At 44.6% G+C, this 17,644-nt stretch overlaps 1 protein-coding gene across 6 annotated transcripts in view; it reads left to right on the forward strand.

Moving 5' to 3' along the window:
• Nucleotides 1-17,644, forward strand: part of GOLGA4 (golgin A4) — a 318,629-nt gene that overhangs the window by 156,497 nt on the left and 144,488 nt on the right. For all 6 annotated transcript variants that reach the window (XM_033930559.1, XM_033930558.1, XM_033930557.1 and 3 more), the window contains exon 11: nucleotides 4,668-4,815. In XM_033930559.1, the coding sequence (XP_033786450.1) occupies nucleotides 4,668-4,815 (148 nt within the window). The remainder of the gene's footprint in view (nucleotides 1-4,667; nucleotides 4,816-17,644) is intronic.

The following is a 17,644-nucleotide window of genomic DNA, read 5'->3' on the forward strand; positions in this document are numbered from 1 at the left end:
GTGATGACGATTTCGCTGAGGTCAGCAGGGAATGTGCCTTCTGTGAGCGTGAATTGAATCCATTGTAGAATCCATTGAGAGAAACCTTTTACAAGAATTTGGAGACACCCTTGACTATTCCTGGAGCACCTCGCAAATTGGACTCCTTATACAAAGTCATCCCAATTCCTGGGTTTGACAAACCACAGCTCCCACATGAGTCCCTATTGGTTGAATCCACTCTAAAAAAATCCACGGGAGCTAGTGTGTACGCCTCAGTCCCTCCTGGCAGAGAGGGAAAGGCCATGGACAAATTTGGCAAACGGCTATACCAAAATGCCATGTTAGCCAACAGGTCAGGGAATTATGCATTCCACTTCTCCTTTTATCTTAAACATCTAGTTCAAGATCTCACTACTTTTGAGAAGTACCTCCCTGACCGTAAAAAATCTGCTTTTCGCCACACTACTTCGTCACTGTTGCAGCTTAGAAAGTTCATGGTCAGGTCGATATATGACACCTTTGAGCTGACCTCTCGGGCTACAGCTATGTCGGTGGCTATGCGTCGACTGGCGTGGCTCAGAGTGTCAGAACTAGATGTCAATCATCAAGATCGACTAGCTAATACACCGTGCCTGGGGGATGAGCTGTTTGGAGAATCCATGGTCTCCACCACTCAAAAGTTGTCGGCACATGAAACTAGGTGGGATACTCTCCTCAAAACCAAAAAGAAAACCCCACCTTCCAGGCCTTTTCGCCAACAGTCGGCCTACCAACGTCGATTTGTTGCTCGTCCTTTGCCACAAGCCCAGCAACAACCCAGACGTCAGCGACAACAACAGAGGCCAGCTGCTAGACCAGCACAGCAGCAACAACAGGTGAAGCCTCCCCCTTCACAAAAATCCACTCAACCCTTTTGACTTAGTTCTCCAGGACATAGCCAGTCTCCATCCTGCTACCCATCTTCCACAGCCCATAGGAGGACGCCTTACTCTCTTCATCAGCCGTTGGGAATCCATCACCTCGGACCAGTGGGTCCTCAACATCATCCGCCACGGCTACTCTCTCAACTTTCAGACTCTTCCGGGCCAAAGTATTCCAAAAGAGTCTGCTTTGAATTCTCCTCAGTCCTCCCTCCTTCTTCAGGAAGTTCAATCCCTCCTCCTTCTGAACGCCATAGAGGAAGTTCCTCTAGATCAAAAGGGGCAGGGTTTCTACTCACGTTATTTCCTAGTCCCCAAAAAAACAGGAGATCTCAGACCTATTCTAGATCTTCGGGACCTCAACAAATGCTTGGTCAAAGAGAAATTCAAAATGTTGTCTCTGGCCACTCTTTACCCCCTTCTCAATCAAGGCGACTGGCTATGCTCCCTCGATCTCAAAGAAGCATACACTCACATACCGATCGATCTAGCATCCAGGAAGTATCTCCGCTTCATGATCAATCGTTGTCACTACCAGTACAAGGTTCTGCCCTTCGGTCTTGCCTCCTCTCCAAGAGTGTTCACCAAATGCCTGATTGTAGTGGCTGCTTTTCTTCGTACCCACCACCTTCAGGTGTTTCCTTATCTGGACGATTGGTTGATCAAGGCCAATGCACCTCAGACAGTTCTCACGGCCACCAACCAGACCATTCTATTTCTCCGTTTGCTGGGATTCGAGATCAATCTACCCAAATCTCATCTCATTCCCTCTCAGAGACTTCAATTCATTGGAGCAGTCTTAGACACAGTCCTAATGAGAGCGTTCCTACCCTCCAACCGTCTTCTCATGCTTCAATTTCTATGTCAACAGGTACTTCTGCAGACGTCCATCTCTGCCAAGCGCATGATGGTTCTCTTGGGTCACATGGCGTCTACAGTTCATGTCACCCCTTTTGCACGTCTTCACCTACGCACCCCTCAATGGACCCTAGCCAACCAGTGGTCCCAAGCGATGGATCCCTGCTCACAACACATATCTGTAACATCATCTCTTCGTCAGTCTCTACAATGGTGGTTGATATCCTCAAATCTATCCAGAGGTCTTCTATTCCATCTACCTCCCCATCAACTGGTTATCACCACCGACGCCTCCCCTTATGCCTGGGGGGCTCATTTGAACGAGTTCCAAACTCAGGGACTTTGGACACCCCAGGAAAAGAAACATCAAATCAATTTCCTGGAACTCAGAGCGATGTTTTATGCCCTCAAGGCCTTCCAACATCTCCTCTTTCCTCAAGTTCTCTTGCTGTGCACAGACAATCAGGTGGCGATGTACTACATCAACAAACAAGGTGGGACGGGCTCTCGCCTCTTGTGCCAGGAAGCCCAGAAGATCTGGACTTGGGCCATAAATCACCATCTATTCCTGAAAGCTATCTACATTCAGGGAAAACAGAATTGTTTGGCGGACAAGCTCAGCAGAGTTCTCCAGCCTCACGAGTGGACACTCGATCCTCTCACTCTACAGTCCATCTTCACTCAGTGGGGCACTCCTCAGATAGACCTCTTTGCAGCCCCTCTCAATCACCAGCTGCCCCTCTTCTGCTCCAGACTCTACACTCCTCACCGTCTGGCAGCGGATGCATTTCTCCTCGACTGGTCCAATCTGTTTCTGTATGCTTTCCCTCCTCTGCCTCTCATGCTGAGAACCTTGTTCAAGCTCAAGAGAGAGCGAGCCACCATGATTCTGATTGCTCCACGGTGGCCCAGGCAACATTGGTTCTCCCTTCTACTTCAACTCAGTTCCAGGGAGCCTTTTCTTCTTCCTCTGTTTCCTTCTCTGCTTACACAACAGCAGGGGACCCTTCTGCATCCCAACCTCCAGTCTCTGCACCTGACAGCTTGGTATCTCTCGGGCTGACTTCTCATGATACACTTTTATCTCAGCCTGTTCGTTCAATTCTGGATGCCTCCAGGAAACCTGCCACTCTGCAATGTTACCATCAGAAGTGGACACGTTTCTCTTCCTGGTGCTTCCTCCATCAACATAATCCCACTTCCCTTGCAGTGGAAACTTTATTGGATTATCTCCTTTCTTTGTCTGACTCTGGCCTCAAGTCTTCTTCTGTCAGAGTCCACTTAAGTGCTATTGCGGCGTTTCATGAGCCAGTCCATGGAAAGCTCCTCTCAGCTCATCCCCTGGTGTCCAGGTTCATGCGGGGTCTTTTCAATCTTAAACCACCTCTTAAAGCCCCTCCTGTTATCTGGGATCTTAATGTGGTTCTTTCCATCTTAATGAAACCTCCATTTGAACCTTTAGCTACTACCACTTTCAAGTTTCTCACTTGGAAGGTACTTTTCCTCATCGCCCTTACCTCTGCCAGGAGGGTCAGTGAGCTACATGCACTGGTTGCAGATCCACCTTTTACGGTCTTTCATCATGACAAGGTGGTCCTGCGTACACATCCAAAGTTTCTCCCTATGGTTGTCTCCGACTTCCATCTCAACCAATCTATTGTTCTGCCTGTCTTCTTTCCAAAACCTCATTCTCATTCTGGGGAACAGGCTCTGCATACTTTGGACTGCAAGAGGGCTCTCGCTTACTATCTTCAGCGTACTAAGCCCCACAGATCAGCTCCTCAACTCTTTCTGTCCTTTGATCCGAATAAATTGGGACGTCCTGTTTCTAAACGTACGTTGTCCAATTGGCTGGCAGCGTGCATTTCATTCTGTTATGCTCAGACCGGACTGACACTGGAAGGTTCTGTCACAGCCCATAAAGTCCGAGCTATGGCAGCGTCTGTAGCTTTCCTCCGGTCCACGCCCATTGAGGAAATCTGCAAGGCTGCCACTTGGTCCTCAGTTCATACTTTTACATCTCATTATTGTCTGGACGTATTTTCCAGACGGGATGGACACTTCGGCCAATCTGTTTTGCAAAATTTGTTTTCCTAATGGCCAACCTTCCCTCCATCCCTCTTTTTTGTTAGCTTGGAGGTCACCCATCAGTCAAGAATAGCTGCCTGCTTGTCCTGGGATAAAGCACAGTTACTTACCGTAACAGGTGTTATCCAGGGACAGCAGGCAGATATTCTTGCGTCCCTCCCACCTCCCCGGGTTGGCTTCTTAGCTGGCTTATCATAACTGGGGACCGCGCGCCTCTGTCGGGCGGGAAGGCACTCGCGCGTGCGCGGTGCGGCCTACCAGAACTTTCCAAGTTCTTAGAGTGCAATCACTCTAAAAGTGTCCGTACCGGGGCTCCGTCGGTGCCGTCACCCATCAGTCAAGAATATCTGCCTGCTGTCCCTGGATAACACCTGTTACGGTAAGTAACTGTGCTTAACACTCTGGGAGATAATAAGCTGGTTGGCTTTATTCACTAGAATTCACAAGAATGTATAAAAACTGTTCTAGAATAATCCAAAAATTAGTTCCTAAAACATACCAAGTGTTTGTAAATTAAATATCTTAATGTGTTCACACCAGAGGAAGCATTACCAATTTCTGGAAATATCATTTAGTTCCTGTATCACTAAATGTTTCTGAGTTCTGGAGTCTCTACTTTACATTCTTCCTTCAAAGTTCCTGTTCCTTTATTTTTATGCCTGTCATCTTCAACTAACCATTTTTTAAATCTTTGTAGTGGCCTTTTTGTTGTTTCATTGTTTTATTGTTTCATTTGCTTGTAATTATGCAAAAGACTTTTGTTTTCTTCTCTATAGGTTTACTTCATGATTTTTTTCTCTCTCTCTTTCATATATGCAGGGTATGGTAATAGCAGAGACTAAACGACAGATGCATGAAACCTTGGAAATGAAAGAGGAGGAAATTTCACAGCTCTGCAGCCGGATCAAGCAAATGAGTGTGCAGTGTGATGAGCTCCGTGAGCAAAAGGAGAAGTCTGAGAAGGCTGGTAATTTCCTAAGACTTGTAGTATTCTGTGGCTTTGATGATAGTAATATAGTGGCATCTACTTGTTTACGCTCATTCATTTTAAGACAGTTTGGTAATGTACCTCACCACATGGTAGATCTGAAAACTGATATCTCCCATTGGAAATCCTCTTCAAGATCTTCTTCTGTCAGATCTTCTTTAGACAGGTGTCTAAGGGGTGCTTTACTAAGCTATCATTTAAAAAAAAAACAAAACCAAACCACAAACTCTTAGCATGCCCTTTCATGAGTCTTTTCTGTGTGCCAAGGGCATTTAACCACAACCGTAAAAACCACGATTTTCTAATTTTCTGCATTAAAAGCCATGCCCTAATGTTGCCATTAGCGCATAACCGTTATTCAAAATTACCTCAGGATCACTTACAATTGTTTGGTTTGTATGCAGTAAGGACTTCTGTAATATCCATGTGCTAAACAGCTAATCTGTGGTAACATAGATGTGCTAACTAGTTGGCATAGGAATACCCACTCTCTGTTCCTGACATGCTCCCTCAAAAAGATTTTTAGCACATAGTATGCAAAGTTTGCAAATTTACCACAGGACACCTGAACACATCCTGCATTACTCCATTTTTGCTACATTAGTAAAAGGACCCCTGAATCAATTTAATTGTTCTTATTCTTTGTTGGCCATTTCAGACCAGTCCAGATTGAAATGGTTGGGTTATGCATGCCTACCAGAAGATGGAGATTGAGAACATCTAAACTTTGTCTAGTATATCTGTTCTGTGCAGTTTTCAAGGAGCCAGTATTCTCAGTCTCCAGTAGATGGTGGACATGCAGCCTGGGCAATCTGTGTCTGAGTCTGGTAAAACCTGCAAGGGGACAGTACATTGTTGTTGTTGTTGTAGAGCGGCCTTGTTGATTTGGTAATTGCTAAAATTGATTAAAAAAAAAAAGAGAGAGACTTGTGTACCAGCTGTTCTCTAGGTCTGAGCCTGCTAGCTGGGGTATTGGTCCACGAAGGTCACAAGTACCACAGAGGTGTTGAACCTGGGCAGTTGGGTCCCTTCCCCTCTCTCTCTCCCTGGTGTGGGAGGACTGCTGTGCCTTGGCTACTGTGTTTGACACAGGAACCTTAAGTTCCATTTTATTTCAGCCAGCAGCTCCAGCTTGTTTAAACCAGGGGTGCCCAAATGGTCGATTGCGATCGACCAGTAGATCGTAAAGACAACGCGAGTCGATTGCGTTGCCTTTGCAATCTTGTTTTTCCTGCCTCCCCAAGCCAAGCCAGGCGCATACAAGCGCCGGACCCACAAGCCTTCACCTCCGACGTCAATTCTGAGAGGAATTCGGAGAGGAAGTTCTGGGCCAGCCAATAGCAGTTTAGATAACTTTGGTAGGACATCTTGTTTTGCTGTAATGGTGCCTGGGCTTATCTTGTTCTTGTTTTGGGTTCGTCGTCTTCTGGAAAGTCCTAAAATATCCAAGGCTGCTACCGTCAGCAGATAACCAATGTTGTAATAGTCAGCAGATGCTTGCCAGTTTTTTGGGGCAAAGATGAATCTCTTACAGAGCATATTGTTTCTTGCTGACAGGGAAAGATATAATTGTTCAGAAACTAGAATTCAATATTCAATGTCTCTCTTCAAAATATAACTTTTTGGGGTCTCATAGAGGTCTTCACCTACATTTTCATGAAGGTCTTACTCCTGATTCTTCCTCAGGGGTCTGGAATCTTTATAGAGACAGGTTGGCTGAATTAATAGCTCAAGTATAGTCTGTGCTCAATTTTGGCAAGAAGTAACCTTCCCAGGACATGACCGGGAGAGATATGCCCTCACCTGGAATACTGTGTTCAACACTGGTCACCATACATGAAGAAGGACACAGTACTATTCGAAAGAGTCCAGAGAAGAGCGACTAAAATGGTTAAGGGGCTGGAGGAGTTGCCGTACAGTAAGAGATTAGAGAAACTGGGCCTCTTCTCCCTTGAAAAGAGGAGACTGAGAGGGGACATGATCGAAACATTCAAGATAATCAGGGAATAGACTTAGTAGATAAAGACAGGTTGTTCACCTTCTCCAAGGTAGAGAGAACGAGAGGGCACTCTAAAGTTAAAAGGGGATAGATTCTGTACAAACATAAGGAAGTTCTTCTTCACCAAGAGAGTGGTAAAAAACTGGAATGCTCAGCGGAGGCTGTTATAGGGGAAAACACCATCTTGGGATTCAAGACAAAGTTAGACAAGTTCCTGCTGAATCAGAATGTACGCAGGTAAGGCTAGTCTCAATTAGGGCACTGGTCTTTGACCTAAGGGCTGCCGCGTGAGCGGACTGCTGGGCACGATGGACCACTGGTCTGACCCAGCAGTGGTAATTCTTATGTTTTTATGTTCTTAATAAAGTGAATCCTTTGGTTAAGGTCATCTGGAAGCCGTCCAAGTCCTTCTCCATGAATGAGGATCTCAGGGAAATGATTCATATGGAATTGAATTGTCTGGACAGTCCATGCTAGGTGGCCAGGGCAATGGTTAAGCTTTATCCCAGTCCGCAGAAGGATAGGGACTCCTTTTAGACTACTTACTGTGGACACGACAGTAACTAAAAAAAACCTACAATTCCAGTGGATATTGGAATTGTCCTTAGGAATTCCTAGGACCGTACGATGGAGATATTGTTGAAGTGTAGTTTTGATCTTTCCGTGCTGGCTCTGCAAGCTTCCTGTGGGGGTCTCATAGCCAGGGCTTGATTTTAATAGGCTAAGTGGATTCTGGATGGTCCTCATTCCTATCCTATCCATGATCACGGCTGAAGTAGTGAAGCTTGAAATGGATTCTTCAATTTTAGTGGATGCCATGTATGATCTCTTGTGAGCTTTGGCTAAGAATATGTCCTTGGTGGTTGCAGCCCACAGGGCCCTTTGGCTTTGTGGGTGGGCAGCAAATGTAGTCTCCAAATCAAAGCTCTGTTCTTTTCTATTTTGAGGTTCAATGCTCTTCGGGCAAGAGTTAGGCAAACTAGTAAAGGGTGTAGGTGACACTAAGGTTCCCAATTTCTTGGAAGACAATCCCAATGGCTTGCATAGGAGGTCTTCTGCTAGAGGTAGCCCATCTGTACCAGCCAGGCAGGCCAGGAGAGTTGAACATAGCCATTTCTTTCATTGGTCCCAGGTCTTTCAAGGCAGTGGTCGAGGAGGCTGCAACTCTTCTTTTTTCTCATCTGGCCAGGGTTGTGGTTCTCAGTGAAGATGGTGTGGTGATATCTCTGATTGAGTTAGGGGGAGAGCTCGCAGAGTTTTACCAGAAGTGAACCCAAGTCACTTTGGACTGGTGGGTTCTGAAGGTCATTTGGAAAGGCTGCCCCTTGGAGTTCAAACTTCCTTTGCAGGGAAAGCAGAGGTGATCAGGGACACCTTGCAATGTATATGGCAGATACAAGAAGTGGATCCTATCTGGGCAGTTATTCCATATACTTTGTGGTGTCCAAAAGAGAGGGCACCTTCTGTCCTATCTTAGACCTCAAGTGAGCCAAAAGATCTTTGAAAGTCCTCAGTTTTCACATGGAAATTTCCATAATGATTGTAATGACATGGACCTCAGAGAAACTAACTTGCACATTCCAATCAGAAAGACCCATTAGTGTTTTCTATGTTTTGCTATCTTAGGGCAGCACTTTCAATTTTGCACTCTTCTGTTTGGACTGGCTACAGCTCCTCGGACTTTCTCCAAATTTATGGTAGTAGTGGCAGTGTCAGCATTATGGGAGGAAGGAATTTTGGTCCATATCTATCTTGACAATTGGTTAATTTGGGCAAAGTCCTTTTAGGAGAGTGAGAAAGTCACTTATAGAGTCGTCAAGTTTTTGCAACATCTAGGTTGGGTGGTGATCTCGGCCAAGAGTCATCTTGTTCAATCCTAGAGCCTTGTTTATCTTGGAGTTTGTTTTGACACAGGTGGGCAGAATGTATCTACCACTGGACAGAATCGATAAGCTTCAGGCATAAATTCATGATCTCTTGGTTTCTACAGTTCCTCAGGCCAAGGATTACCTGGAAGTTCTGGGGTTCATGGTGGCCTCACTGGAAATGGTGCAGTGGGCCAGGGTGAACATGTCCTCTGCAGTGCACATTGTTGTCCTGGCGGTCCCCTCAGCACCATCTAGATATACATCTTCCCCTGTAGGGTCAGAATGAGGGAGCGAGAAGCAGTCTTTGATGGTGGTTAGATTCAATATCCCTGCAACGGGGCATGAGTTTGGAGATACCTTCATGGACACTAGTGATTACAGATGCCAGTCAGAGCTGCTAGTGGATGCATTGTTTAGGTCAGGTGGCATAAGAGCACTGGTTCCTTGAAGAAGCCTTATGGTCAATCAACAGGTTGGAGACTCAGGCAATACATCTTACTCTGGAGGCCTTTCATTCAGTCATGTGGACCAGGGCAGTATGAGTACTCTCCAATAATGTGAAAGTAGTTGCTTGTGTGAAATCTTCAAGGAGGGACAATAAGTGTGCAGGTGTCATGGGAAACTGCCACACTTCTGTCACGGGTGGAGTTCCATCTAACAGCCCAACACCACCTCCACAACCAATTGGGTGATGCGTTATGGGAGAACAGGTAGCCTCCATGACACAGGGCAGCAGCAGAAGTAGAGTCATCAGAGCAAATCCATGTCTCAGTTAGTGCAAGCAGATGGAGAGATCAAGAGATGAAGAGATCATGGATGTAGGCAAGCTTGTTTAAGACAGAGTAGGGATTTCACAGGGCACATAGAGAAGGGAAGAGGGTGGGGGGGAGAAGAAGAACAGATATAAGATAAGTAACATTGTGGTATGACCTGTATGAGTAGGGTGGGAGTTGGTTGGGAAGATCAGGGTTGGGGTCGATATCCCGAGCAGAGAGCAAAAGAAAGAGCAAGAAGATACGGGTGAGCATGGGAGAGGCATTGTTTGGGAGGGAGGCTGCTACATTGCAGGTGAGATGCACACAGGGAGAGTAAGGATGGCTGAATGAGAGGAAGGTGATGTTGAAGCTTTAGGGCTGAGAAGAGTGTAATGGACAAAAGGGAGGGTGAGATAATGGATTCAAAAATTGAATGGTGTAGTGTTGAGGAGTTAGTGGATTGGGGTGAAGGGAGAGGTAGGGGAAAGTCAGTATTAGGAGGAAGAGGTGTACAGTAGCCATAGTGATGACAGAGGATAGAGGAACTCTGGGAGGAGACTCGCTATGGGCTAGTCTTACAGCATGAGGGCAAGGGGACGCATAGGAAGGTTTACCAGGAGGGTTCACTGATGATAGGCATGGTTATGTCAGTATCACAGGATGGCTGCAGGGTTTAGGTACGAGTGAAAATAAATCTGTAAAAGAAAAAGAAGCAATTTAAAGCAGTGATGTTCTTTTTAATCACATTGTCATGTGATCACTTAAACACAGAGCCCAAGAAAGAAAGAGAGAAATCAATTCAGTTCTGGTGGGCTGATCATCCTGGATCTGCTCTGATGACTCTACTTCTGCTGCCGCCTTGTGTCATGGAGACTACCTGTTCTCGCCAGGTTGGTCATGGAGGTGATGTTGGGATGCTACTCTCACACTCTTGTAGATTTCAACCTCTTCTTCCACCTCAGTCTCACAGTTATTCTTTCTATAAGTTCACTCCATCTGTTTATTTGCTTCTCTGCCCCTATACGTAGCTGCCATTTGCTGAACTCTTGATAAGTCCCTTTCTACCTTCCTCACTTACTTTGACTCATGCATTAAAGAAGATAAACAGATTGCTAATAGGTTAAATTTGTTCTTTGCCTCTGTCTTCACTATTGAGGACACTACAATAATACCAGAAACAGGGACATAGAGGAAAGTCTCGCAACAGTAAATGTGGAGCTGGATATGATATACTTTCAGATTCACAAAATAAAAAGTGACAAATCCTCTTGACCGGATGGAATTCACCCGAGAGTATTAAAGGAGCTTAAGGTAGAAATTGGAGAACTATTACAAACCTTAGCCAACATGTCAATTAGAACCGGGCAAATACCAGATGACTGGAAGATAGCAAATGTCATCCCAAATTTCAAAAAAGGATCAAGAGGAGAACCAGGTAACTACAGACCTGTGAGTCTCACATCAGTTCCTGGGAAGATGGTTGAAGCACTAATTAAAGATACCATTGTGAAACACCTGGAAAATCACAACCTAATAAGAGCTAGTCAACACGGCTTCAGGAAAGGGAAATCATGTTTGACAAATTTACTTCAGTTCTTTGAGAAGGTGAATAATCAAATTGACAATGGAGATCCAGTGGACATAATTTACTTGGACTTTCAGAAAGCGTTTGACAAGGTCCCGCACACAAGGCTTATGAGGAAACTACTGTCATGGAATAGGAGGTGACGTACACAGATGGATCGGCAATTGGCTTGACAACAGAATGAGCATAAATGGGAAATTCTCAGACTGGGAGAAAGTGACTAGCGGCGTGCCCCAGGGTTCAGTTCTTGGGCCCATCTTGTTCAATGTTTTTATAAATGACATGGAGGAGCAAACAACAAGCAATATAATCAAGTTTGCAGATGATACAAAACTATGTCGGGCGGTTGGCTCTCAAAGGGACTGCGAGGATCTTCAGAGGGACCTGAACCAGCTGGAGAAGTGGGCAAAAAAATGGCAGATGAACTTTAACTTAGGCAAATGCAAGGTGATGCATCTGGGTAAGAAAAACAAGGAACATGAATACAGGATATTGGGTATGACATTAGGAAAATGCGAACAAGAAAGGGACTTGGGGGTACTGATAGACAGGACCCTAAAGCCATCGGCTCAATGTGCGTCGGCGGCTAAAAAAGCAAACAGGATGTTGGGCATGATTAAGAAGGGGATCACGAGTAGATCGGAGGATGTCATAATGCCACTTTACAAAACAATGGTCAGACCACACCTAGAATACTGTGTCCAACACTGGTCTCCATACCTCAAGAAAGATATAACCCTACTGTAGAGGGTGCAGAGGCGAGCCACGAAACTAGTCAAAGGTATGGAGAATTTGAGCTACAAAGAATGCCTCGGAAAACTGGGACTGTTCACTCTCGAAAAGAGAAGACTGCGAGGGGATATGATTGAAACTTTTAAAATATTAAAAGGATTTGACAAAATAGGCCAGGAAGCAGAACTACTGACTTTTTCAGATGTGACACGGACAAGAGGTCATAGCCTGAAGCTGAGTGGCAGCAGGTTCAGGACAAATGTCAGGAAGTTCTGTTTCGCACAGAGAGTGGTGGACGCTTGGAATGCTCTTCTGGAGGAGGTTGTGACAGAGACTACTGTTTGGGGTTTTAAGCGCAAGTTGGATGCACACCTCCGTGCAAATCATATCGAGGGATAAGGGAAATCTGAGTCTCCAACAGGGAGCACCTAACTGGGCCTCCGTGTGTGCGGTTCGCCGGACTAGATGGACCAAGGTCTGATCCGGTGAAGGTGTTTCTTATGTTCTTATGTTCTCTCTCATTCTGATGATTTCAGTATTCATGCTAACAACCCCTCTGACTCTTACGCTCTAGGTTTCTAGCCCTAACATCCACATTTGATCTTCAGTTGTGTACCACCACCCTAACCCACCAAAATGACCACTACCTTGATCTTGTCTTCTTCTCCAACTGCTCTATCACAAATTTCTCCACCTCAGTCCTTCCCCTCTCTGACCATCATCTGAAAACTTTCACAACCCATTACTGCACCCCCTCCCCAATTCAGACCATTTAGGATTCTTCTGGCCATCAACCTCCACCCTTCCTCTGTTGTCTTGCTCCTCTTCTCAAACACTGTGCTACACATAGGTAGTATATAAATACCTAAAATAAAATAACTAAATATATTATAACACCACCCTCTCCTCTGTTCTAAATACCTTCAATCCCCCACACCACGCTTTGTAAAGCGTGCCAAACTCCAGCCCTGGCTAAACTCTAAAATCTGCTAATTGCGTTCCTGTGCCAGGTCTGCTGAACGTCTCTGGCTTCAGTCACTTCAGATTCCTCCTGACCTTCCAGTCTGCTATCTCACTAGTCAAAGAAGACTACTACACCCATCTGACTCTCTTGGCTCTAACATTTATTGCCTCTTTGCCACACTGAACTTCTTACTCAAGTTCCCCCCACCTTCAACCCCTCTGCAAATCTTCCCCCAAACTATGGCTGAGTTCTTCTGTGACAAGGTACACAAAATTAATTTTGGAGTTCTCAACCAATCTACCTTCCCCAGTCTGCTCTAATAACCCCCCCCCCCAGCCCTCAGCACCTTTTCTTCCTTTCCTGAAGTCATTGAGGAGGAAACCGCACATTTTCCTTCTTCCTCCAAACTCATCAAACTCTCTGATCTCATTCCCACCCATCTACTTACCACTATCTCTCCCACTGTCATTTTTCTATCTACCATATCCTCAACCTGTCACTCTTTACTGCAGTTGTACCCAACACCTTCAAACATGCCACCATTATGCCACTCCTCAAAAAGTCCTCACTGGACCCCCACCTGCCCTTCCAGCTATTGCCTTCTTATCCAGGCTACTTGAATGTGGTGTTCACCATAGTTTAGTTGTCTTGACTTTCTCTCTTCTTGAGCTATCCTTGACCCACTTCAATCGTGCTTTCGCCTTCTTCATTCTATAGAAACTGCCCGTACGAAAGTCTTCAATGATCTGCTTCAGTCCAAATCCAGAGGTCTCTGCTCCATCCTCCTCGATCTATCTGCAGCTTTTGACATGGTAAATCACACCTATTCATCGATACATTGTCCTTGCTTGGGTTTCAGGGCTCTATTATCTCATGGTTTTACTGTATGCTCTGGTAGATCCTCCTCCACCACCATCCAGCTATCTGTCAGTATACTTCTTTTTTATGTCTAAATGTCTTTCTTTGGTGCTCTGATCTCTTCACATGGGTTCTAGTATCACCTCTATATCTGTGAGTCATCACAGATATATCTCTCTACACCTGAAATCTCTGCAGACATTCAGGTCCGGCTGTCAGCCTGTCTGACTGACATTACTACCTAGATATCTCACCACCATCTAAAATTAAATATGTCAAAGACTGAGATCCTTATCTGTCCTTCTGTGGAGAACGTCCTCATCATCCCTGTCTCATTGTCTTTTAACCTTGGGGTAATCTTTGACTTATCTCTCTCTCTCTCTCTCTTCACATATCCAACAGACCACCAAAACCTTTCTCTACAACATCATAAGAACATAAGAATAGCCTTACTGGATAAGACCAATGCTTCATCTAGCCCAGTATCCTTTCTTCACTGAGGCCAATCCAAGTTACAAGTACCTGGTAAAAACCCAAAAGGTAGCATTATTCCATGCCACCAATCCAGGACAAGCAGTGGCTTCATCCATGTCTGTCTCGATAGCAGACTATGGACTTTTCCTCCAGGAACTTGTCCAAACCCTTTTTAAAACCAGCTACATTAACTGCTCTTACCACATCATCTGGCAACGTGTTACAGAGCTTAACTATTCTCTGAGTGAAAAAATATTTCCTCCAAATGGTTTTAAAAGTATTACTCTAACTTCATCAAATGTCCCCTAGTCTTTGTAAATCTTGATGCAGTAAAAAATCGATCCATTTGTACCCATTCTACATCACTCGGGATTTTGTAGACTTCAATCAAATATCCCCTCAGCCGTCTCTTTTCCAAGCTGAAGAGCCCTAACCTCTTTAGTGTTTCTTCATACGAGAGGCGCTCCATCCCCTTTATCATCATGGTCGCTCTTTTTTTCAACCTTTTCTAGTGCTGTTCTATCTTTTTTGAGATATGGAGACCAGAATTGAATGCAATACTCCAAGTTAAGGTTGCATCATTGTGCAATACAGAGACATTATAACATTCCTAATCTTGTTTACCATCCCTTTTCTAATAATTCCTATCATCTTGTATGCTTTTTTGGGTTGCTGCCGCACATTGGACGGAAGGTTTCAGCATATTGTCCACGATGACACCTAGACCTTTTTCTTGAGCGCTGACCCCCAAGGTGGACCCTAACATCTGGTAACTATAATTTGGATTATTCTTCTCAATGTGTATCACTTTGCATTTATCCACATTAAATTTCATCTGCTATTTTGATGCCTAGTCTTCCTGTTTCCTAAGGTCTTCCTGTAGTTTTTCACAGTCTGCGTGCGTTTTAACAACTTTGAACAGTTTAGTGTCATCTGCAAATTTAATCACCTCGCTTATAGTTCCAATTTCTAGTTCATTTATAAATAAGTTAAATAGCACCAGTCCCAGTACAGACCCCGTGGCACTCCACTATTTACCCTCCTCCATGGAGAAAAATGGCCAATTAACCCTATCTGTTGTTTTCTGTCCAATAACCAATTCTTAATCCACAATTGAACATTGCCTCCTATGCTATGACTCTTTAATTTTCTCAGAAGCCTCTCATGAGGAACTTTGTCAAAAGCTTTCTGGAAATCTAGATACACTACATCATTTGGCTCCCCTTTATCCCCATGTTTATTCACACCTTCAAAGAAGTCAAGCAAGTTGGTATGAGTCAAGACCTCCTTGGGCTGAACCCAGAGAGTGGTGGAAAATTAGAATGCTCTTCAGGAGTCTGTTATAGGGGACAACACCCTCCAGGATTTCAAGACAAAGTTGGATAAGTTTCTGCTAAACTGGAATGTACATAGGTAAGGCTGGACTCATTTAGAGCACTGGTCTGGGCAGGATGGACCACTGGTCTGACCCAGCAGCAGCAATTCTTATGTTCTTATGTTGACTCTGTCTCATTAAATCATGTTTATCTATATCAGGGCTGCCCAAGTCCGGTCCTCAAGAACTACTGGCAGGCCAGGTTTTCAGGATATCCACAATGAATATGCATGAGAGAGATTTGCCTGCATTGCCTTCTTGGGTTGCAAATTTCTCTCTCATGCATATTCGTTGTGGATATCCTGAAAACCTGGCCTGCCAGTAGATCTCGAGACCGGACTTGGGTAGCCTTGGTCTATATGTTTCACAGTTTTATTTTTTATAATTGTTTTCACTATTTTGTCAGATATTGAGGTCAGGCTTACCGGTTTGTAATTCCCCAGATTTCCCTGGAACCCTTTTTAAAAATCAGTATATATTAGCCACCCTTCAGTCTTCAAGTACTACAGATGATTTTAGTGACAGGTTACAGATCACTAACAATTTCAGCAATTTCATGTTTGAGTTCTTTCAGTACCCTAGGATGTATACCATCCTGTCCAGGTGATGTATCACTCTTTAACTTGTCGATTTGTCTTAGTACATCTTCCAGATTCATCAAGATTTCTTTTAATTCCTCTGCCTTATCACCCTTGAAAACCATTTCTGGTTCAAGTAGATTTCTTACATTCTCTTCCGTAATGACCAAAGCAAAGAATTCATTCATTCTCTCTGCTATGGCTTTATCCTCCCTGAGTGCACCTTTGATCATCCAACGGACACTCATCAGCTGTTTCCAGCGGTGTTCAATTCCCCAAACTGTGGACTCAAATGCAGAGATCCTACAGGGTCATCCCTGTTTCGCCAATCTGGCTTCCTCAGAAATCTTCTGCTGTGGAGTCCACGAGCCAGCTTGAGCAGCTCCCCAAAAATTTCAACTGCTGAGTGACTGAATTCTTTTAGGAGACCTCCCTCCTTCAAGGCAGCACAAGGGCTGCCAGACTGGAGGTGGGACATTTCTACAATGTCCCTGTAGGTCTCCTAGATGCACATCTATGTTTTTCTCAGCTCCTCCAAGTTTGCAACCCTAGCCTCAAGGAAATGGACTCATTCTCTGAGAGCCAGGAGCTCTTTGCAGCCAACACACACATATAATGTCTCGCCAACAGGGAGATAATCATACACGTGACACTCCCCTCTTGCTGTTGGCTTATTGTCTGCATCTTATTATTAAGCTGCTTAATTAAATCCTTTTAAGGTACTGGGAATGTTAGATTGGTATAGAGAGCCTTAAGATAATTTGAATGCTTTATTTAGTGTTTGAGTCTTGGCAAGTAATGAAATGTCATAAGAATATGTAATAATCAGTTCACATGTTGTCCTAAGTAGGATAGTTGACTATTTAAAATAAGACTATAAGTAAAGGAAATGAACTAGGAGTAGGTGGGTGTGGGTGGGTGGGAGGGAATGCTGACTAAGCCAGACACTGCCTGCCAGAGGATATCTCTAGCAGAAAGTTCAAGTTTAAAAACTATAGCAGGCTTTTACTCCTTTGCGCTTGTCAAGTCGGAGTGGGGAAGAGGACATTCCCGTAATGCATTTCAGCTTATACCTACCATCTTTTGCTGTGCAGTCATGACTTATCTCTCAGCAAAGTTCTGTTCATTGCAACTAACATTTCATCCACTCAGGTGCATTGATGAGGGACTCCCAACAAGCCCCTAAAGCTGCAGCTGTTAAACCACACGTGCATAAGCTGCGGCTAAAACACACATGCATAAGCTTCTGTTGCAGCTGTTTAAATACATCCTAGCCTAATTTCAGCTCTGAGCTAATGTTAGGTTTCTTGCAGTAGGGCAGAGTTTTTGTAAGGGCACTATTTCTGAGCATTGGGAGGGAATGGTTAAATATCTCATTTGATTCTATTTACATGCTATTTGTGCTGATCTTCAGCACCCGCAGTGTTCCCCATGCTCATACCCTTTGAGCATGTGTGCAGCCTAGCTCCAGTGCAAGGTTCTGAACATTGACCTGTGAGTATCTGAGTCAACTACTGTTTCAGTGTCACTGCATAAAGAGACTTCTGACACATACCCCCTCTTTTACAAAGACACATTAACTGATTTAGCGTGCGCTAAACGCTAACGCGCCCATTATAG

Source organism: Geotrypetes seraphini, chromosome 2 (assembly GCF_902459505.1).
Source record: "Geotrypetes seraphini chromosome 2, aGeoSer1.1, whole genome shotgun sequence".
NCBI lineage: Eukaryota > Metazoa > Chordata > Amphibia > Gymnophiona > Dermophiidae > Geotrypetes > Geotrypetes seraphini.